The 22,321-nt window shown below is 43.4% G+C and overlaps 1 protein-coding gene across 1 annotated transcript; it reads right to left on the bottom strand.

The window, feature by feature from the left end:
- Positions 1-415: 415 nt before the first annotated feature.
- On the bottom strand, positions 416-20,621 carry LOC139580403 (E3 ubiquitin-protein ligase TRIM8-like). Its single transcript, XM_071409036.1, has 5 exons — positions 17,779-20,621; positions 6,310-6,405; positions 3,198-3,463; positions 2,701-2,816; positions 416-2,579 (listed from the first exon to the last, which is right to left on the bottom strand). The coding sequence occupies exons 1-5, from the start codon at positions 18,397-18,399 to the stop codon at positions 1,906-1,908; spliced, it is 1,773 nt and encodes a 590-aa protein (XP_071265137.1). The 5' UTR covers positions 18,400-20,621; the 3' UTR covers positions 416-1,905.
- Positions 20,622-22,321: the final 1,700 nt, after the last annotated feature.

Raw genomic sequence — 22,321 nt, 5'->3', positions numbered from 1 at the left:
GGAGCTCAGCTCTCTCCTCAAGGTCTTACCAACATCCCCAACCCAGACTCCACAGAGACAGAGCAGAAGGACTTTCTCCAGAGTGTGATTGAGTGAATGAGTGGGAGGGAGGCTCCCACCCCCAACTCTTCACCAGAGAAAGAGCAGGACAACTTTGACTGTGTCTTTCTCCCACCCCTCACCACAGGATCTTACTCTCAGACTAACACCCAGTAAATAAGAGGCTTAGTTGGATGTTTTCCCATATGGGTGTTGGTTGTATTCTTATGGGAGTCTCCCTTCAACCCACTACATGACGACATTTAGTTCAGTTGTGTATTAGTAACTTAAAACAGTTGACAGATATGAATACAAAGGCTGAATGGGAGAGAAAAGTAAGAAGCCTCTTGGGCTATGATGACAAGAAATGGAAAACTGAATTAAATTCTTTGATTTATTTGGAACCCTCCTCCAAATGACATGTCCTTAATTTTTCATTTCACAAAATATTTACAAAAAAGATAGTTTTCCTTTTTTAAATTTTTATATTGGTCGACTGTTCTTGTAACAATGGTTCCTTTCAGGCGTTTTTTACCAATGGTTACGTCAGGCAGTCCAGTTTCTCTTTAGAAAAAGTCCATGAAAAAACCCTCAACCAGTACTTTCGCTCATCCTTTTTAAAACGGTTACCGATTATTTTATATTCCAGAGTGCTTTATAAAACTCTTCCCCGCATGCTTACAGCCGCAAACTTGAAGCAGAGAGCTTGTGTGCTTGTTGAAAGGACGTGACATCACCCTGCAGGAAGTACATCATTAACGCATTGTCACAGTCACACCCCTGGATGCTTGAGCTGATTTGTTTTGTCTGTCCAGTCCAGCCCAGCCCATATTGTGGCTCGGAGAGCCTCAGTCGTGTCTATCAGGCCAACTGGCTTTAAGACAAACATGAAACCTGCTCATATGGGGTTATTACTCATATGTCATATGGAAATAACTCACGTGTCATGATTCGTATATTAATAACTAGAAAATAAAAGGAGTCAGTCTCTTAGTCTTTCAGACGGAAGAATTTAATCCGAGGGGAAGCCTGACAGCAGGAGGGAAGGGGTTTGGATCCACTTTCCAGTGAGATGGGCATAGAGAACAGGAACAGAGAAGATCTAAAATGGAGGTGGCTTACCCCTACATCCTGAACTAGGGTCAGTCTCTGCCATTTGACCCTATGATGTTTAAGGTTAGGATTGGGGGGGGGGCGCGGATAAACTGATTGTAGACCTGTGTCTACTGATCGAGGCAAATTCTACACAGAGCGAAATCCCACCACCCCCAAAGTGCATGGAGGGAGTCCCACACACACACACAGAGAAGAGAACCTGGAAGCATGAGTGTGTGTGTTCAAGCTGTACAGTACATTCCTGAACTCAGCAAGGAGAGGAGACAAAAGTGCTGCAACAAAACCAGAGCTTTAACAGTAATAAACCATCCTTCTCTTCACACATCCATCAGATACCCCATGTCCAACAGACAGAAAATAATAATTATAACAATATTATAAGGCTAATCGATCTCACTACGACAGGGAGGGAGATGTCGCTAAAACATTTTAGTTGAGCCGAACTGCTTCAGCGTCAACAGTTGCTGCACAAACACATATAATCATCATACAGTAATAACACTGTCTGTCTGACGAAGAAAACATAGAAAACTAATACATCAACCCTGCCCCCGAGTGTGGTGTGTGCGGAAATGCGTTTGAGCAGAGGATTGTCCGTATAACCTGTAGAAGTGTACTTCTGTGTGTGTAGCGGTATACATGTTCCGAATGTGTGTATGTCTGTAAGTGCATCTAATTGTGTGTGTGTGTGTGTGTTAAATAGTAGCGCAGTGCTAACCGGAGACCTATTTGCTTGTAGAAATGTGTGTGTTAACTGGTGACATAGTGCTTGGTGGAGGGCTGCCCATACAGGCCATAGAAGTCTGTGTGTCGGTGCGTCTGCTGTGCATCTATCCAGTCTCTGACAGCAAGCCCTTGCATGGCTGGAGCTCCAGAGGCTAGGCCGGGGGGATGGGGATAGTCCTGGGCGCTTACCCAGGGAAAGGAGCCTGAACGTGGGTAGGGCGGGTGGCCGCGGTGCCCCGACACGGAGGGTACCCCGGAGCAGTAGCAGTTATCCATGGTACACACCAGGATCTTACGCCCGCCATACTGGGGGAGCACAGCCTGCTGGGAAGAATGGGAGGAGCTACTGCCGGCAGGGGGGAAGTGGGAGGGACCGAACACAGACCCTGAATGGTGATTGGTCAGAGAACCGCTTCCACTTCCTGTTCCGCCACCTTCGCTCATGTGGGAGGGGCCACAGGGGCCCAGAGGCTGCTGATTCGAGGATTGGCCCTCTCCGGGGGCAGAGTTTGGGCCCTGGTAGGACTGCTTAGAGGAGGAAGATGAAGAGTCCTTGAACCCGGAAGCAGTGTTTTTCCCGGCGCTCCCGTTGCCTTCTGGGAACGCCGAGGAGTGTTTGCGTTTCTCCGCCCCCGAGCCGAGGCCGCTGGGAGACGCAGGGACGGACTGGAGGAATGAGGAGGGAGGGTTTAAGGGGGCTGGAGGGGGGTGAGAGAGGTAGAGGAGGAAAGAGAAGAGGGGATCAGAATTACCTTGATCCACTAAGACAAACCAGATAAGGCTGTGATGGTTCTGTAAAGATAATACTCTCAATCCTACCTTCCATTGTTTTCCGTAGGCTCTTCTCTCTCTTGGAGAGTTCTGACAGGAACAGCTTAGAGTTGAGACTTCCCACCTTGTAGGGAGGGAGTGCACTGCCCACGCACGCTTGAGACCTGCAACACACACAAATATGTATGTAACAAGCCTCGTATCATAGCGCTCCATTAAAAGTATAGTTGCGGGACCGGAGTCTAGATGAGTGGTTAACACTCTTGCCTCCGGAACCATACGATTCCCCCTGTAGCGAGGATCCCAGTTCAATCCCTGAATGAGCCCTACGCATTTCTGCTGCTACGGCTCATATCCTGTAATAAAAACATACAAGGAGTCTGGAACTTCACCCGCCTCCCACAAACATACTGTACCTATAGTTGCAATGCGTGTAACAAGCATGACCATTATAACATGATTACAGTGGTAATGTGCATAATAAGCCTTGTGTAATCTCCTTTTTGTATCTGTAATAACATGTTTGTAATGGTCCTGTCTCTCACCGCTCCATGAGGATCTTGACAGGCTTGGTGTTCTTCATGAAGCCCAGCTCCTCAGATTTGCCAAAGGCCGTGTGGACTGAGCTGAGCAGCTTCTGGGCCTCGTGTCTCTGTTCTCCCAAAGCTAGAACCTGGCCCGCGTTCTCCTGGCAGAACCTAGAACGGGCCCGCTCTAGAACCTCCAGCGTACGGGACAAGTCTTCTTCCAAGAAGTGCTGCATCCGCAGATACTGCACACGCACCTCCTCTTTCAGCTCACAGACTCGGTCCTGTAGGAGTGAACACATACACACATCATTATCTTAGTTTAATAGGATCTCTATGGTTATATACTGAACTAAAATATAAAATGCAACATGTCAAGTGTTGGTCCCATGTTTCAAGAGCTTAAATAAAAGATAGCAGAAATTTTCCATACGCACTTAAAGCTTATTTTTCAAAAATGTGCACAAATTTGTTTACATCCCTGTTAGTGAACATTTCTCCCTTGCCAAGATAATCCATCCACCTGACAGGTGTGGCATACCAAGAAGCTGATTAAACGGCATGATCATTACACAAGTGCACCTTGTGCTGGGGACAATAAAAGGCCACATATTTCTCAAGTTGAGGGAGTGTGCAATTGGCATGCTGACTGCAGGAATATCCACCAGAGCTGTTGCCAGAGAATTGAATGTTAATTTATCTACCATAAGCCGCCTCAATCATTTGACAGAGTTTGGCAGTACGTCCAAACGGCCTCACAACCGCAAACCACGTGAAACTACGCCAGCCCAGGACCTCCGCAGGTGAAGAAGCTGCCAGTCGAGGACTTGAGGCATCTTGTTTCTCAAACTAGACACTAAATGTACTTGTCTTCTTGCTCAGTTGTGCACCGGGGCCTCCCACTCTTTTTATACTGGTTAGAGCCAGTTTGCACTGTTTTCTGTGAAGGGAGTAGTACACAGCGTTGTACGAGATCTTCAGTTTCTTGGCAATTTCTCGCATGGAATAGCCATTATTTCTCAGAATAAGAATAGACTGACAAGTTTCAGAAGAAAGTTCTTTGATTCTAGCCATTTTGAGCCTGTAATCGATCCCTCAAATGCTGATGCTCCAGATACTCAACTAGTCTAAGGAAGGCCCGTTTTATTGCTTCTTTAAATCAGACCAACAGTTTTCAGCTGTGCTAACATAATTGCAATAGGGTTGTCTAATTAGCCTTTTAAAATGATAAACGTGGATTAGCTAACAACGTGCCATTGGAAAACAGGAGTGATGGTTGCTGATAATGGGCCTCTGTACACCTATGTAGATATTCCATAAAAAATCTGCAGTTTCCAGCTACAATAGTCACGTACAACATCAATGTCTACACTGTATTTATGATCAATTTGATGTTATTTTAAAAATGGACAAAAAAATAAAATGTTATTTTCATTCAAAAACAAGGACATTTCTAAGTGACCCCAAACTTTTGAACGGTAGTGTACATACATACAGTACCAGTCAAAAGTTTCAGAACACCTACTCATTCAAGAGTTTTTATTTTTACTATTTTCTACATTGTAGAATAATAGTGAATACATCAAAACTAGGAAATAACACATATGGAATCATGTAGTAACCAAAAAAGTGTTAAACAAATCAAAATATATTTTATATTTGAAATTCTTCAAAGTAACCACCCTTTGCCTCGATGTCAGCTTTGCACACTCCTGGCATTCTCTCAACCAGCTTCATGAGGAATGCTTTTCCAACAGTCTTCTTGAAGAGTGCTCACATATACGCTGAGCACTTGTTGGCTACTTTTTCTTCACTCTGCGGTCCAACTCATCCCAAACCATCTCAATTGGGTTGAGGTCGGGTGATTGTGGAGGCCAGGTCATCTGATGCAGCACTCCATCACTCTCCTTCTTGGTCAAATAGTCCTTACACAGCCTGGAGGTGTGTTGGGTCATTGTCCTGTTGAAAAACAAATAGCCCCACTAAGCGCAAACCAGATGGGATGGCGTATCGCTGCAGAATGCTGTGGTAGCCATGCTGGTTAAGTGTGTCTTGAATTCTAAATAAACCACAGGGTCACCAGCAAAGCACCCCCACATCATCAAACCTCCTCCATGCTTCACGGTGGGAACCACACATGCGGAGATCATCCGTTCACCTACTCTGCGTCTCACAAAGACAGCAGTTAGAACCAAAAATCTCAAATTTGGAGTCAGACCAAAGGACAGATTTCCACCAGTCTAATGTCCATTGCTCGTGTTTCTTGGCCCAAGCAAGTCTCCTCTTATTGGTGGCCGTTAATAGTGGTTTCCTTGCAGCAATTCGACCATGAAGGCCTGATACACACAGTCTCCTCTGAACAGTTGATGTTGAGATGTGTCTGTTACTTGATCTCTGTGAAACATTTATTTGGGCTGCAATTTCTGAGGCTGGTAACTCTAATTAACTTATCCTCTGCAGCAGAGGTAACTCTGGATCATCCTTTCCTGTGGCGGTCCTCATGAGAGCCAGTTTCATCATAGCGCTTGAAGGTTTTTGCGACTGCACTTGAAGAAACTTTCAAAGTTCTTGCAATTTTCCAGATTGACTGACATTCATGTCTTAAAGAAATGGACTGTCATTTCTCTTTGCTTATTTGAGCTGTTCTTGTTATAATATGTACTTGGTCTTTTACCAAATAGGGCTATATTCTGTATACCACCCCTACCGTGTCACAACAACTGATTGGCTCAAATGCATTAAGGAAAGAAATTCCACAAATTAACTTTTAACAAAGGCACACCTGTTAATTGAAATGCATTCCAGGTGACTATCTCATGGAGCTGGTTGAGATCATGCCAAGCTGTTATCAAGGCAAAGGGTGACTACTTTAAAGAATCTCAAATATATCTTGATTCGTTGAATACTTTTTTGGTTACTACAAGATTCCATACGTGTTATTTCATAGTTTTGATGTCTTCACTATTATTCCACAATGTAGAAAATAGGAAAAATAAAGAAAAACCCTGGAATGAGTAGGTGTGTCCAAAACTTTTGACTGGTACTCTATGTGTATGGATAGATGACAGATATATCATAGATATACACACATACATACACACAGAGAGAGAGTTTGAGAAATCAGACGTACCTCCACCACACACTTGTCAGAGTCCAGTTTACAGAGCTGCTCATCGATGTCCTGAACTCTCTCCTCCACCCTCTCCTGCTGCCGCAATAGATTTTGCTGTGGGAAGGGGAGAAGGGGGAGAGAGAGAGCGACGAGACAGAGAGAGCGAAAGTGGGAGAGAACGAGAAATGGTAAGTTCATAGTTTGGTTCCATAACTCTGAACAAATCAATATGATGAGTGAAGACAAACAAAACCAGCCCACTACCAAGCCTCCAGCAGGCTGAGCCAGCTAATTTAGGCTCCATCTAACAAACACACCATCTAAGGGGAAGAAGGGCTGTCATGGCAACCAATAGATATTTTCTGGTTGCATGTGTGTGAGGTATGAAGGGATGAAATGGGGGGATAGCCAGATAAATTAAATAAAAAAAATAGTCAGTTAAGAACAAATTCTTATTTACATTGACAGCCTACCCCGGCCAAACCCAGATGACGCTGGGCCAATTGTGCACCGCCCTATGGGACTCCCAATCACAGCCGGATGTGATGCAGCCTGGATTTGAACCAGGTACTGCAGTGACGCCTCTTGCACTGAGATGCAGTGTCTTAGACCACTGCGCCACTCGGGAGCCCTTTGTTTAACTTGGACACCTGTTTGCTGCGCAGCCTGCACGACTCGGGAGAGAGGGTGCGCACTGCAGCAGGGCGGGGGATGGGCAGGGGCTGGGAGTGTGTTGACATGGGAGGGAGAGAAAAAGTAGCCACTGACTCACGCTAGTTAAACAAACTTATAAATGACATAGGTTATCTATCATCCCATTTTCCAGCAGTATACCATCCTGCATCCCACTGCTGGCTTGCCTCTGAAGATAAGTAGGGTTGGTCCCTGGATGGGAGACCAGATGCTGCTAGAAGTGGTGTTGGGGGGCCAGTAGGAGGCACATTTCTCTGGTCTAAAAAAAAAAATCTGTCAATGCCCCAAGGCAGTGATTGGGGACATTGCCCTGTGTAAGGTGCTGTCTTCCGGATGGAACGTTAAAATTGGTGTCCTGACTCTGTGGATCCCATGGCACTTATTGTAAGAGTAGGGGTGTTGACCCCGGTGTCCTGGTTAAATTCCCAATCTGGCTGTCATACCATCATAGCCATGTAATCATCCCCAGTTTCCAATTGTCTCATTCACCCTCCCCCCTCCGCTTCCCTGTAAGTATTCTCCAGTTTGTTGTTGTAAAAGAGAACGTGTTCAGTCAACTTACCTGTTCAAATAAGGGTTAAAAAAATATGGCAGTGGCTGTCTTTACTGTATCAAATTGATGTAAAGAAGCTAAGATTGCCAGACGTTAGCTCGCTAGGCTAGTTGAGGATATTTTGCTGCGCTCCCTGTCCTTGTATACAACTCCATTCGGATTAAACAGACTACCTGTCGGTTACTCGTTTTAGCCTAATCCTCATTTAGCCAATTAAATTCCGTAATTTTAATTATATTTTGCACTGATTAGAGATCTCCCATGTCACGTTGCTACACATGGAGCCTCCGACTGGTGCCAACAACAAGATACACGCATGAACCTATGTAGGCTACACAGTCTTTATATGGGGCACACGTCAATAAATCTACATACAAAAGTTTGTTGGTTTATTGAATTAAGAACTTCAAATGTCATGGTATATCCGTGTGTGGCAATGTCACATAGATCATTTCAATTGAGACAAAGCCTTTTCATTGTTAAAATAGACCAATTATTTAAAAAAAATTGTATTCGAATATTAACGTCAGCTTGGATATTTGAATAACCGAGCCCATCCCTAGGGTGGAGAGCAACTGGGGGGCAGAGAGAGATTTTCCTACTCTTCCTTTCTCCTGCTGCTCCTCACCTCTTCCTCAATACTCTTTCTGAGCCCCACAAACACACATTAGGCCTACTCATGATACCGTTGTCGGTATATGAGCGGTAGATCTCAGCTTGCATTTTGACTCAAAAGGTTAGTTAACACCATCAACGTTTCCCTTTACTGTGGTAATTGTGATCGAATCAACGCAATATTAGCCACTTTCAATGCAACATACCGAAACAAACTAATCGGGAATATTCAGGAGGTGGAAACGTTCCGTGGGAATTAACGGGAATATATGCAAATTAATATGAATACCATTTAAATATGTATGTTTTTTGAATTGGATATATTTACCATATCATATGGAGACATGACAAGGCAAAAGGTTTGTTTCTAAGTAGACATTTGCAAATGATTAAATCCTTCCAAACTAAAAAAAAAAGTTACGAATTGAACTTTAACTAAATGAGTTGACTCTTCACATGGGATGATTTCACTGAACAACAAAAGGGAATTTTGAATGATCCCAAAGATCCATCACATCTCCCAAAAACATTTTCAACAAACATCTGTAAAATGACAAAAGCTTTAGTTTCTAGACTGTCTTCCTCTCAGGCTTCCATGTCTTCTCCCTGGACCTCCTCAATGTCCACCTCTTGAACATCAGACTCTGAAGCCTCATCTTCACGGTCACTTTCCAACCTTGTTGAAGATGGCTGTTTGTCAGGCTCAAAAAGCCTCAAATTTGCCCGGATGGCCACCAATTTTTCAACCCTTGTATTGGTTAGCCTGTTGCGTGCTTTGGTGTGTGTGTTCCCAAACAAGGACCAGTTGCGCTCTGAGGCGGCCGATGTTGGTGGGATTTGGAGGATGATGGAGGCAACAGGGGAGAGAGCCTCAGATCCACAAAGTCCCTTCCACCAGGTGGCTGATGAGATATGTTGGCACGACTGCCATATTGCATCTCCATCGCAAAGCCCTTGCTTGGAAGTGTACTTCGCAGACTGCCAAGAACCTTGCCCTCATACAGACAGGATGCTCTTGCCAGCATACTTGGGGTCCAACATGTATGCTGCGGCGTGTATGGGCTTTAGGCAGAAGTCTTCATGCTTTTTGATATATTTCAGAACTGCAGTTTCCTCTGCTTGGAGCAACAGTGAAGTGGGCAGGGCAGTACGGATTTCTTCTTTTATTTAACATCAGACAGGATGGCATTGTCTCCCTCAATCTATGCAATGGCTACTGCTATAGGTTTCAGGAGTTTAAGGCTGCTTACTACTCTCTCCCAAAATACATCATCCAGGAGGATCCCCTTGGTGGGGCTGTCCATATTGGCAAACTGTGATATGGCCATTTCTTGGAGACTCCTTCCTCTCCAGGAGACTGTCAAACATGATGACAACACCACCCCAACGGGTGTTGCTGGGCAGCTTCAATGTGGTGCTCTTATTCTTCTCACTTTGCTTGGTGAGGTAGATGGCTGCTATAACTTGATGACCCTTCACATACCTAACCATTTCCTTGGCTCTCTTGTAGAGTGTATCCATTGTTTTCAGTGCCATGACGTCCTTGAGGAGCAGATTCAATGCATGAGCAGCACAGCCAATGGGTGTGATGTGAGGGTAGGACTCCTCCACTTTAGACCAAGCAGCCTTCATGTTCGCAGCATTGTCTGTCACCAGTGCAAATACATTCTGTGGTCCAAGGTAATTGATGACTGCCTTCAGCTCATCTGCAGTGTAGAGACCGGTGTGTCTGTTGTCCCTTGTGTCTGTGCTCTTGTAGAATACTGGTTGAGGGGTGGAGATGTAGTTAATTATTCCTTGCCCAAGAAAATTCGACCACCCATCAGAGATGATTGCAATACAGTCTGCTTTCTCTATGATTTGCTTGACCTTCACTTGAACTCTGTTGAACTCTGCATCTGGCAAATGAGTAGATAAAGCATGTCTGGTTGTCTGGTTGGATGGGTGAATGCTGGGTGAAGAACATTCAGAAATCTCTTCCAATACACATTGCCTGAGAGCATCAGAGGTGAACCAGTTGCATACACAGCTCAAGCAAGACATACATCAGCATTTATCTGACTATGTTCCTCCATTGAGTCAAACACTTCTGATTCCAGGAGGACCTGGAATCAGGTCTTGATTCATAATTTTCAAGGTGTCTGATTCATAATTTTCACCTTGAATAGAAGTAAAGGGACTTTTGTCAGAGGTTGCTTGTTGTGAGCGCTGAGGGAACTTTATGCACTTGGCCAGATGATTCTGCATCTTTGTTGGATTCTTCACAAATGATTTGGCACAGTATTTGCAAATGTACACAGATTTTCCTTCTACATTAGCTGCAGTGAAATGTTTCCACACATCAGATAGTGCCTGTGGCATTTTCCTGTAAAGATTAGAGAAAAAAAAAATATATATATATATATATATTTTTTAAATGACGGTATTTTATGTTTAATAATAAAAGTTCTAAATTTGCTTTGTGTAGTGCGTGACCCTAGGGTGGCAACACATATTCTAAGTGATTTCAATGGGTCTTTCTCCATTCTGATTGTTTTATACTGTTCAATTTAAAAATCATTTTCATCAATTTCTGTATTTGAGATAATTTCTACACTGCCACATAGGGCTGCACGATATGGGCAAGCAATCTGGGGCTTATTTTTAACCAAATGTTGCAATTTGACTTGCGATTTAGAGCAAAACACTTGTGTTAACTGTTGGAATCATGGAAATAGAAAGTCTACTCTAATTATATAGTTACAATTAGAGGTCGACCGATTATGATTTTAACACCGATACCGATACCGATTATTGGAGGACCAAAAAAAGCAGATACCGACTAATCGGACGATTTTTAAAATGTATTCGTAATAATGACAGTTACAACAATACTGAATGAACTCTTATTTTAACTTAATATAATACATCAATAAAATCAATTTAGCCTCAAATAAATAATGAAACATGTTCAATTTGGTTTAAATAATGCAAAAACAAAGTGTTGGAGAAGGTATAAGTGCAATATGTGCCATGTAAGAAAGCTAACGTTTAAGTTCCTTGCTCAGAACATGAGAACATATGAAAGCTGGTGGTTCCTTTTAACATGAGACTTCAATATTCCCAGGTAAGAAGTTTTAGGTTGTAGTTATTTTTGGAATTATAGGACTATTTCTCTCTATACGATTTGTATTTCATATACCTTTGACTATTGGATGTTCTTATAGGCACTTTAGTATTGCCAGTGTAACAGTATAGCTTCCGTCCCTCTCCTCGCTCCTACCTGGGCTCGAACCAGGAACACGTCGACAACAGCCACCCTCGAAGCAGCGTTACCAATGCAGAACAAGGGGAACAACTACTCCAAGTCTCAGAGCGAGTGACGTTTGAAACGCTATTAGCGCACACCCCGCTAACTAGCTAGCCATTTCACATCGGTTACAACAGCCTAATCTCGGGAGTTGATAGGCTTGAAGTCAAAAACAGCTCAATGCTTGAAGCACAGCGACGAGCTGCTGGCAAAACCTGTTTGAATGAATGCTTACGAGCCTGCTGGTGCCTACCATCGCTCAGTCAGACTGCTCTATCAAATCATAGACTTAATTATAACATAATAACACACAGAAATACGAGCCTTAGGTCATTAATATGGTCGAATCCGGAAACTATCATCTCGAAAACAAAACGTTTATTCTTTCAGTGAAATACGGAACAGTTCTGTATTTTATCTAACGGGTGGCATCCATAAGTCTAAATATTCCTGTTACATTACACAACCTTCAATGTTATGTCATAATTACGTAAAATTGACGCGAAGTGACACCATTTTTCCAAGTTAAAAGAAATTCATGTTAGCAGGCAATATTAACTAAATATGAAGGCTTAAAAATATACACTTGTGTATTTATTTTAAGAAAGGCATTGATGTTTATGGTTAGGTACACGTTGGAGCAACGACAGTCCTTTTTCGCGAATGCCACCGCATCGATTATATGCAACGCAGGACACGCTAGATAAACTAGTAATATCATCAACCATGTGTAGTTAACTAGTGATTATGATTGATTGATTGTTTTTTATAAGATAAGTTTAATGCTAGCTAGCAACTTACCTTGGCTTCTTACTGCATTCGCGTAACAGGCAGGCTCCTCGTGGAGTGCAATGTAAGGCAGGTGGTTAGAGCGTTGGACTAGTTAACCGTAAGGTTGCAAGATTGATACCCGAGCTGACAAGGTAAAAATCTGTCGTTCTGCCCCTGAACAAGGCAGTTAACCCACCGTTCCTAGGCCGTCATTGAAAATAAGAATGTGTTCTTAACTGACTTGCCTAGTTAAATAAAGGTGTAAAAAAAAAAATATATATACCGATTTCCGATTGTTATGAAAACTTGAAATCGGCCCTAATTAATCGGCCATTCCGATTAATCGGTCAACCTCTAGTTAGAATATAATAGTGGGCACTTTGAATACAGTGTTGTTTGACATGACATGAAAATGCCAGCGAGGAGCTATTGTGATAGGGTAGGAACTAAAGTGTTGATAGGTGTTTCCTAGGGGACCCTATAAGCTTTGGCTACATTGTATGTTCTCTTAGCTACTTCATGTTCCTAACATTCTTACTTTGCGTTTACCTCTAATTTAGAAGATACTGTTGCGCAAACATGATGATTTAAGTCAACACCATCACTGGTATTATCAGGCTTTGTAGCTAATTACGCTTGCTCTTACTCAGTACATTTATTAGCTAGCTAGCGATTGGCGGCTAACAATCAGCAGCTAACAAGATTTAGGAACAACTTACTAAGAAAAGACAAACTAGCTGTTTGCAGATGTAAGAAACACAAGCTAATAGTGCAAATATAGAATGCTAGTAGGTTTATATTAAGAAGCAAAGTGGCAACTGCATCGTTGTCATCAACATTGTTCACCCACGACTGCATGGCCAGGCACGACTCCAACGCCATCATTAAGTTTGCAGACGACACAACAGTAGGCCTGATCACCGACAACGATGAGACAGTCTATAGGGAGGTCAGAGACCTGGCCGGGTGGTGCCAGAATAACAACCTATCCCTCAACGTAACCAAGACTAAGATGATTATGGACTACAGGAAAAGGAGCACGTCTCCATTCTCATCGATGGGGCTGTAGTGGAGCAGGTTGGGAGCTTCAAGTTCCTTGGTGTCCACATCAACAACAAACTATCATGGTCCAAACACATCAAGGCAGTCGCAAAGAGGGTACGACAAAGCCTATTCCCCCTCAGGAAACGGAAAAGATTTGGCATGGGTCCTGAGATCCTCAAAAGGTTCTACAGCTGCAACATCGAGAGCATCCTGACCGGTTGCATCACTGCCTGGTACGGCAATTGCTCGGCCTCCGACCGCAAGGCACTACAGAGGGTAGTGCGTACGGCCCAGTACATCACTGGGGCCAAGCTGCCTGCCATCCAAGACCTCTATACCAGGCGTTGTCAGAGGAAGGACCTAAGAATTGTCAAAGACCCCAGCCACCCCAGTCATAGACTGTTCTCTCTACTACCGCATGGCAAGTGGTACCGGAGTGCCAAGTCTAGGACAAAAAGGCTTCTCAACAGTTTTTACCCCCAAGCCATAAGACTCCTGAACAGGTAACCAAATGGTTACCCGGACTATTTGCAAAAACTAACTAGCAGAAATTGTTTACAAGTTAGAAATGATTTAAACACACATTGCAGTAGACTACTATTTACTTGTTAACAAAAAATCATGCATGTCATATAAAATATATTTTCCCCACCCAGTACTGTAATCAAAATTTACCAGAAAGCATGTAGTCCTTGGCTCAGACAGTGTAGTAGTGTGGGCTCAATAGCATCTCAGTGTGCAAGATCTTGAGAATCAGCTGTACATGTGATGGAAGAGTGCACTGTGCATGCAGAGGGTTGCAATTCCATTGAATTGGGGATAGTTTAACCAAAATATGCCATAAGACCTAGAATTGCGTTGTGTATCCCACAAAAAAAGGTTCCCTGTTATAAGCCAACTTTTTTTTAATGAATTTAAGCAAAATTCCCCAAATCCCCGGGCTTAACTTCCCACTGAAAATTTTCGGAAATTTACCGTTAAGTTTCAGACCCTTTGCAACCCTAGGCAGAATGCATTGGAGAAGGATTCTATTGCATTGACACGCACTACTCAGCCCGTACTCTACAAAGACTTGCGTGGCATAAACAAGCAGAGCTGCAGGAGGCCTATATGTAAATAGACCATTGTCATATATGGCTCTGTGCCATGTACTTTGAACTGGACTGTGCTTACAGCATGAGCTTGTTTTGAGATCAAAGCGAGAGCTGCATGTAGCCACGTGTCCACATTTTGTTCATATCCTTTGCTAGTTAGTGAGGTATTAGCCCAGTTATAGATAATTTGTAGTCAGCAATAGGGAAAGGGAAATGGGAATACCTAGTCAGTTGTACAACTGAAAGCATTCAACTTAAATGTGTCTTCCGCATCTTACCCAAGGGGAGTGATTTCTTCCTACAAGAGCTTTTTGAAAAAGCGAGTCAGGTAAAGAGCTTCTTTATTTTGCCTTAAAAGGGGCAGTATCATATTTTGAGACAGGCTTGAATAAGCTAAGTAGCCAATAGACAGAGGGTAACATAATTTGTTTGATTCTCTGTAATAAATGGTACAGGAATAATAATCCATTTATTCTGAATTATTATTGCATGAAACAATTAAAGTCACCTCCTTGTCTGAAGGACAAGTGGTTAAACAGGTTAATGTAAAGCCCTGCACGTTTTTTCCAAAAGTCTCATGGAATGTAGGCCTACATTCAACACCACACATTGGCTGCTACTGTATGCTGAATGACAGAACAGCTATTTCGATGTTAAAATGTTATGGGATGTATTTTCTCCATTGTTTTTGATGGTAGGCCACTCTGGTAGACCTACATTATGATCAAATTGTCACTGTTAAAATTAACTTAGTGGGTACAGCCTCAGTGTTCACAGTAAACGCGCACTGGAAGTTGCACATCACTTTAACGTTCAAATTTGTGCTCAGCAGACCTGAAATATGCTCAGTGCTTGTGCACTGCTTATAACCAACATTGAAGGAGTGTTTGCAGAGGGGCGTGGTTTATATAGCTACTCTACTGGTGCCTAAATTAGACGGTAGGGTGTCAAAAATAATAAAAAGTGTACCCTATTTATCAATGGAAAAGACATAAGTTTCCCCTTTCATCTGTGTCTGGTGTTAGGTAGTTACTGGCTAGCTAGGTCTTCAGCGAGCATGGAACAAAAGGATCGTTCAAAACTGACGCAGTTGTCAAGTCAAAACATCCGTCAGTGCTGCTGTGAACCGCATCACAACAGACATGACAAACGGGAGATGTATATAACAATATATAGATATAATTGATGCAATTTCAATGTTCTTTGAGTTGCTTTGTTGATCACCAAATTTGCTTGAGATGATTTGACTCCAACACCACGTCCAAGTTGCTTGACATAAGCGTTTCAACGAGCTGTTAGTCAAGGCTCATGGATATAAGCTCCCTGACCACAAGACTGTCTTCTCAAACTTCCTGGAAGTTAGCCATGTGAGGAAAAAGTAATTTTCAGAATGACTGTGCATAAAAATATGCAACATGTGTTTTGTTTAATTCTGTTAAGTAATTTTCTTTGACCAGATTATGTTCCAACTGTAATGTTGTGTTTTCCGCAATATAATAGAATTACCGATAGCTACTCGCACTCAAACCATGAAAAGGAAAAACCAACGAGGGCGAGATGCTAAACTTAATGCCACAATATAATAACCTGTTCGTACTATCCCTATAAACAATGTCTTTTGATATTACCCTAATAAAATGTTTGGTTTGGCTATTATTAGGTTTAGCTACTGCAGCTCTATAAAGGCATGAAGAATGTTTTAGGCCTACCAGAGTTACTCCTATAATCTAACAATATAAATAATTTTCTGATTGAAAATCTTTCTCTCGGTCTCTTTAGGGCTAGCCTAAGCCGCTCTTTCTTTATATAACTTAGGTAATATTAATATCATACAGTGGACCCCTAAGCCTAAAGGCCGATGAAATGTCCTGATGCATTTTGTGCTCAAATCTCTGACAGCTGAACCGTAAAGGTGGACAATTATTGTTTAGGAAAGTAAAAACCAATAAAACAGGCTATAAAGTTTTGAAAATGCTACAGATCTAAAATAAATATCTGTTCTAGGCAGTTTAAGGACACTTAACTGTGGATAATTTGGCCAATAATCGCTTGTTTATTGATGGCGCTGGCAATGCCCAGTTGGTTTCCTTCGCTCGATCTTTCTACTCCCGGATCTGAACGGGCCTCTTGGTTCGGGACCAGCATGGGTCTGTTTTTCCATGGGCCTTTTTGCGGAATGGGTCTGACTATACACACGTCCAATTGGAACAGGTCTCCGTCTCATTCAACATCTTCTCCACGAGGACTCCCAGTAGGGGAGGCTGCAGGGCATCTCTACCCCCGTCACGACCACCTCCACCAGACACACTTAAGCGTCAGTGCATTCGCCCCGGGTTCCCGAAGTCACTCATCACATATGGAGATGGTAGTCACAGCAACAATCAGAGGATAGGAATTCACACTGTAGGTTGTTAAGCAAAACATAATGTCCTCCTAACCATTCCAATGTGGCTGTTCCCAAACACACACCCATCCACCTACACACAGAGTACTAACATACTATTGAGTCAGACACCAGAAGTAGTCGCCAATATGAGTCAGGAGAAAAGCCTGTATGACTCTGACAAGCCCCTATCTGATATCCCAGATCTGGGGATAGTTTTTTCGTTTTTAAACCAACCACAGCTTTCCTTACTAGAAACCAGGAAATAAAGAGATTCACAAGAAAACTAAAAAAGAAGCCATAAACAACCATTCGTCATCCTTTTCGACCACAGAATGGAGTGAAGAATCTCACTTCACCACCCCCCCCCTCCCTCTCCCCATACCACCCCCTTCTCCCGGACTGCGGACCCAGGCGAGGATGCACCTGTGCTGAGGAGATAAGGCTGGCTGAAACCCCTCATTGTTCCACCCCTCCAACACATTGTTTGTCACTCTCAACAGATGAGAGTGGGGGTTGGAATGGATCAAAATAGAAAAATGCATTCACCCAAGTATAGACTCACATCACACAAACAGACCAGGTTTTCCCGTTATTGATTAAAAAAAAGAAAGACGATAAATTACCGCCGGCCAATTGTCCGGGACAAGAGAAAAATGCGAAATAATGCATTTTAGCCTGTTCATTGATTGAAATACCAGTCGACGCAGCTTCAACGTGTCACACAACACTTTGAAATGAGCTGCAGGGCAGTATGCATTTTGAAAACAAATATTTAAATTGTCTGAAACCTGAACATTTTACTACATATTATGAGGCATGTCTTACCTTGCTTCAAAAGTAGCCTAGCCAATGCATATGGGTCCGGTAAATTTCTTAAAATGTCCAGAAAATTGAAATGCTGCCGGTCCAATGTGAGCTGCCACATTTTCCTAACGGAAGCCCTGACACACACACACACACACACAATATTTTCCCCAATTTCAGCAGCTTTGTCCTTAACTAAAAGAAAGGGTGTAAGAGACATAATAGATCTTAATCGTACCCGTATATCGTTGCGTCGTAGCTCAACGTCGGTGACTCCGTGTCCGTGACTGGGATGACATCGCGTGAAGCAGCAGTACTGACACACGGCAGTCTGTTCTGCCTCACAGTGGTAAAGTCTGTACTCGTCGTGCTGCGGACACGTCCAGGCCTTGACCGCCTCAGCCTCCACCAGCAGGTGTCCCAGGGCGGAGCAGGGCTGCTGCAGGTGTGTCTGGACGTGGCTCTGACAACAGGGGGCGCTACATCGTAGGCACACCTTGACGGCCGGGAGCGGTGGCCCACGGCGGCACAGAATACACTGTAGCACCGGCGAGGCCGCCTTCTCTACAGACAGCGCGTTGAACTTGTCCACGATGTTGGACAGCTTGTGGTTCTTCTCCAGAGCGGGCTTCTGACTGTAGGCATGGTTGCACTCGGGGCAGCGGACCAATGAGGAGTCTTTAGCCCAGGCCTCTGAGATGCAGCCCCGGCAGAAGTTGTGCTTGCAGGGAAGCTGGATGGGCTCGGAGAAGACGTGCAGGCAGATGGGGCAGATTAGCTCCTCTTCGAAACAGTTCCTCCACGTCTCGGACAGGTCGGAGGTCGCCGTGTTGGAGGCCATGTTGGGAGTGGCGGACATAGACACGCGACAACGACAAGCTTCTCACATGAAAAAATAACAATCCTATGGCTCTATAGCCATATACTGAGCCCCTTGACTATAGCGCAAATGTCTTGAGGACTGTATAATGAAATGTTCTAGTCCAATATGTTAGTCCTTGAGGGATAATTGTCTATTGTGCAAGCGCCAAAAACGTAGCAATGAAAGGTTATTTTTAATCACCAGCACCGTCAACCAGTTTAGTCCAACCGACTGATGACACTGTCAGTGAGTCTTGTGAATGTCCTCAGCTCTCTGCTATTGCTTTAAATCCAGGCAGCAGTGCACATCCTGTAGGGCAGAGCAGGTAGGCAGATTCCACAGCGACAGGCGCAGTCAGAAAAGGCCTCCGGGCAGCGATGACAACACCTCGGTGATTACAACACACAGTCCGGGCTGACGTTATGCATATTACCGTAAAGGTGTAGCAAGCCCTTCCCGTTAATCTTAAATCACACGAGTTAGGGAAGAAACGTCTGACTTTGTGCGTAATATATGCCTATTTCTGGCACCTCAATTGTTCGTATTTCCAGCTAGCTACACGTATATGCTACGGTATGATAGCAATGAAGGCACAGAGATCTACCAAGCAATACGGTTCAGACATTACACTGAATCGGTCTAAATTAGGGCCGTTTAGATGGTTACATCACCGCCAAGCTTGAATTGATTTCTATACAGCTGATGAAAGACTTCAACGCTCACCCATTACTCTCCCCTTCTGCGTAGGTCTTACTTTAGCTTGACGACTTAGCCTCGACTTCCTCGTCGGTTTATGTTTGTTTGTTCCTCAATCGATTGAAGTCCAGAAATGAACATAAGGAAAATATTACGTTGCAGAATGTATTCCTATACCCACACCCTGAATAAAGCGATTTGTAAATCGATCAAGCTTGCCCAAGGTTAATAAAACGCCGATGTTCCAATAAAGAGAATATTAATTATGTTCTTTTGTCCTCCTCCAAAAATGCACAGACTATTTTAGGTGCATTCACAATTAATATGATTATGCTCGTGACAGCTTTTTCTAAGTAGGATCTAACAAAAAAATATTATTCGGATTTGCAAATCAGATACATATGACAAGTGTCCTTCAATAAACATTGTATCACGTTGCGACGCACTTTGATCCTCACGATAGCGACAAAATAACAGCCTATTTGTTTGATGTGTAATGTCGTCAGCTATGAAGCCTCCACGGGCAACGATCGCATATCTGCACACAAGGCCTCGACGTTTCTCACCAAATACTCTTTCCTCTCGGCTATGTTGGCCTTTAAAGACTTGATCATAAATATCATACAAATACTTCGTTAGATGGCTATGTACTGCATAGTTTATGGTTTAATAGCCGACTCCAGTTCATACACACAAAACAAAGGGTTTTTAGAATACACTGGAATGTTGGCTGCTGTGGCGAGCATTCAGATCAGAAACACAGACCATCAAAACGTCTCCAGACCCCAAATGTCCTGGCTTCATTCCTTTGGTTTAATCAGAGACGGATCATGACTATTATCAACTCACATTTCGAAAAAAACAACAACTCTCCGCTTACTTCGTAAGCTTAATTAAATCGTTTCAATTATCTGAGACGTCACATCACTATGTTCTGCCGCTGCACAACGCATAAATAAGGCTACGCAAGAATATTTACGACTACCACAGATTTTACATTTACATCCAATATTCTATCTAATGTATATAAAAAATATATATATAACACCCTTCTAATCTTAACTTAAAGAGGACGTCGCTATTCTGGCCTTATTCAAATGTAGCTGTCATCAGCCATCTTGCACTCCTCATTTAAAAAAGCAAGAAAGAATCCATACAGGGCCTTGGTTATTCACAAAACTCGTTTGGTTTGCTGATCACACCGAAACAAAAAGAATCCGTCGCGTTCAAACACGCCTCGCCAGTTCTTTCAGATCCAGCGGTGTATATGTGGCCATTTTCGAGGCCTTCTGTCGCGTTGTTGTTTATAGCCGAGTCCACGGCAAATTGTCTTGATCATACAAATCCAATCTGTATCTGAATTATAATTTGTGACCCTCGTTTTTAAATCGCTCTCTCCTTCTTTCTAGGGGAGCGTCGGGGGGAAGAGGAATGCTGGCTAGCTAGACTAGTCGTTCAATCGGGCTAAACATCGGCTCCCCCTCCTTCCGGCTGGTCCCGTTCCTCCTCCACCATCACGTGACCTGTCACACAACCGATGTGTGTCACGTTAACGGAAAGAGTTGGGGAGAAGAGAAAAGGGGCGCGGGAGAGAGACTGGATTTTAAAAGGCTGAATATTTGGTGCATTGTTCACGTCCATCAAACCTGATACATTGTGTGTGTGTGACACGCAATCATGCAGTACAGTCAGAAAGCTGTTTAGCAGTTACAATAAATTCATAAAACCAAATGCTTAACTTTACCTTGACTTGGAAAAGTTCCAGTGTTGGATAGGCATAGCAAGCATCCCTCTACTTTTTTGAGCCGGGTGTTTGAGTAGGCTAAACTAGGTACATGTATTTGCTAGCTAAGTGAAAGAGAAAGTAAAAAATATAGCAAGCTCTCTCTCACTTGCTTCTCCTTAATTTATGAAGAAATTGAATTTGTTCAAAACTGTTCAACTATTGTATTTCTTGCTCTTTGAGTCAACTACTCACCACATTTTATGTACTGCAGTGCTAGCTGTAGCTTATGCTTTCAGTACTAGATCCATTCTCTGATCCTTTGATTGGGTGGACAACATGTCAGTTCATGCTGCAAGAGCTCTGATCGGTTGGAGAATGACCTCTGGAAGTTGTCATAATTACTGTATAAGTCTATGGAAGGGGGTGAGAACCATGAGCCTCCTAGGTTTTGTATTGAAGTCAATATACCTTGAAGAGGATAGAAGCTACCCTAGTGCTCCTGAGACTACTGTAGACCTTCATTGCAAAACAGTGTGTTTTAATCAATTATTTGGAATATACACTATATTTACAAAAGTATATGGACAACCCTTCAAATTAGTGGATTCGGCTACACCCGTTGTTGAAAGGTGTATAAAATCGAGCACACAGCCATGCAATCTTCATAGACAAACATTAGCAGTAGAGTTGCCTTACAGGCGAGATCAGTGACATTCAATGTGACACCACCGTCATAGGATGCCACCTTTCCAACAAGTCTGTTCCTCACATTTCTTCTCTGCTAGAGCTGCCCCTGTCAACTGTAAGTGCTGTTATTATGAAGTGGAAGCATCTAGGAGCCACCGAGTGCTGGAGCGCGTAGCGCGTATAATCGTCTGTCCTCGGTTGCAACACTCACTTCTGCCTCTGTGAGCAACTTCAGCATAAAAACTGTTCGTCGGGAGCTTCGTGTAATGGGTTTCCATGGCCGAGCAGCCAGTCACAAGCCTAAGATTACCATGCGCAATGCCAAGCATCGGCTGGACTTGTGTAAACCTCGCCACCATTGGAAACGCGTTCTCTGGAGTGAAAAATCACACTTCACCATATGGAAGTCCGACGGACGAATCTGGGTTTGGCGGATGCCAAGAGAACACTACCTGCCCAAATGCATAGTGCCAACTGTAAAGTTCGGTGGAGGAGGAATAATGGTCTGGGGCTGTTTTTCATGGTTCGGGCTAGGCCCCATAGATCCAGTGAAGGGAAATCTTAACGCTACAGCATACAATGACATGTTAGACGATTTTGTTCTTCAACTTTGTGGCAACAGTTTGGGGAAGGCCCTTTCCTGTTTCAGCATGACAATGCCCCCGTGCACAAAGCAAGGTCCATACAGAAATGCTTTGTCGAAATTGGTGCGAAAGAACTTGACTGGTCTGCACAGAGCCCTGACCTCAACCCCATCGAACACCTTTGGGATGAATTGGAACGCCGACTGTGAGCCAGGCCTGATTGCCT

This window comes from Salvelinus alpinus, chromosome 7 (genome assembly GCF_045679555.1).
Source record: "Salvelinus alpinus chromosome 7, SLU_Salpinus.1, whole genome shotgun sequence".
Taxonomy (NCBI): domain Eukaryota; kingdom Metazoa; phylum Chordata; class Actinopteri; order Salmoniformes; family Salmonidae; genus Salvelinus; species Salvelinus alpinus.
The sequence above is the reverse complement of the archived record's forward strand: the minus strand, read 5'-3'. Positions and strand labels throughout refer to the sequence as shown.

Coding starts and splice junctions, on each gene's coding strand:
- LOC139580403 (XM_071409036.1), bottom strand. CDS start 18,399: ATGTCCGCCACTCCCAACATGGCCTCCAACACGGCGACCTCCGACCTG. Junction 2,817..3,197: donor GTCAAGATCCTCATGGAGCG/GTGAGAGACAGG, acceptor TGTGTGTTGCAG/GTCTCAAGCGTGCGTGGGCA. Junction 2,580..2,700: donor CCTACGGAAAACAATGGAAG/GTAGGATTGAGA, acceptor ACCCCCCTCCAG/CCCCCTTAAACCCTCCCTCC.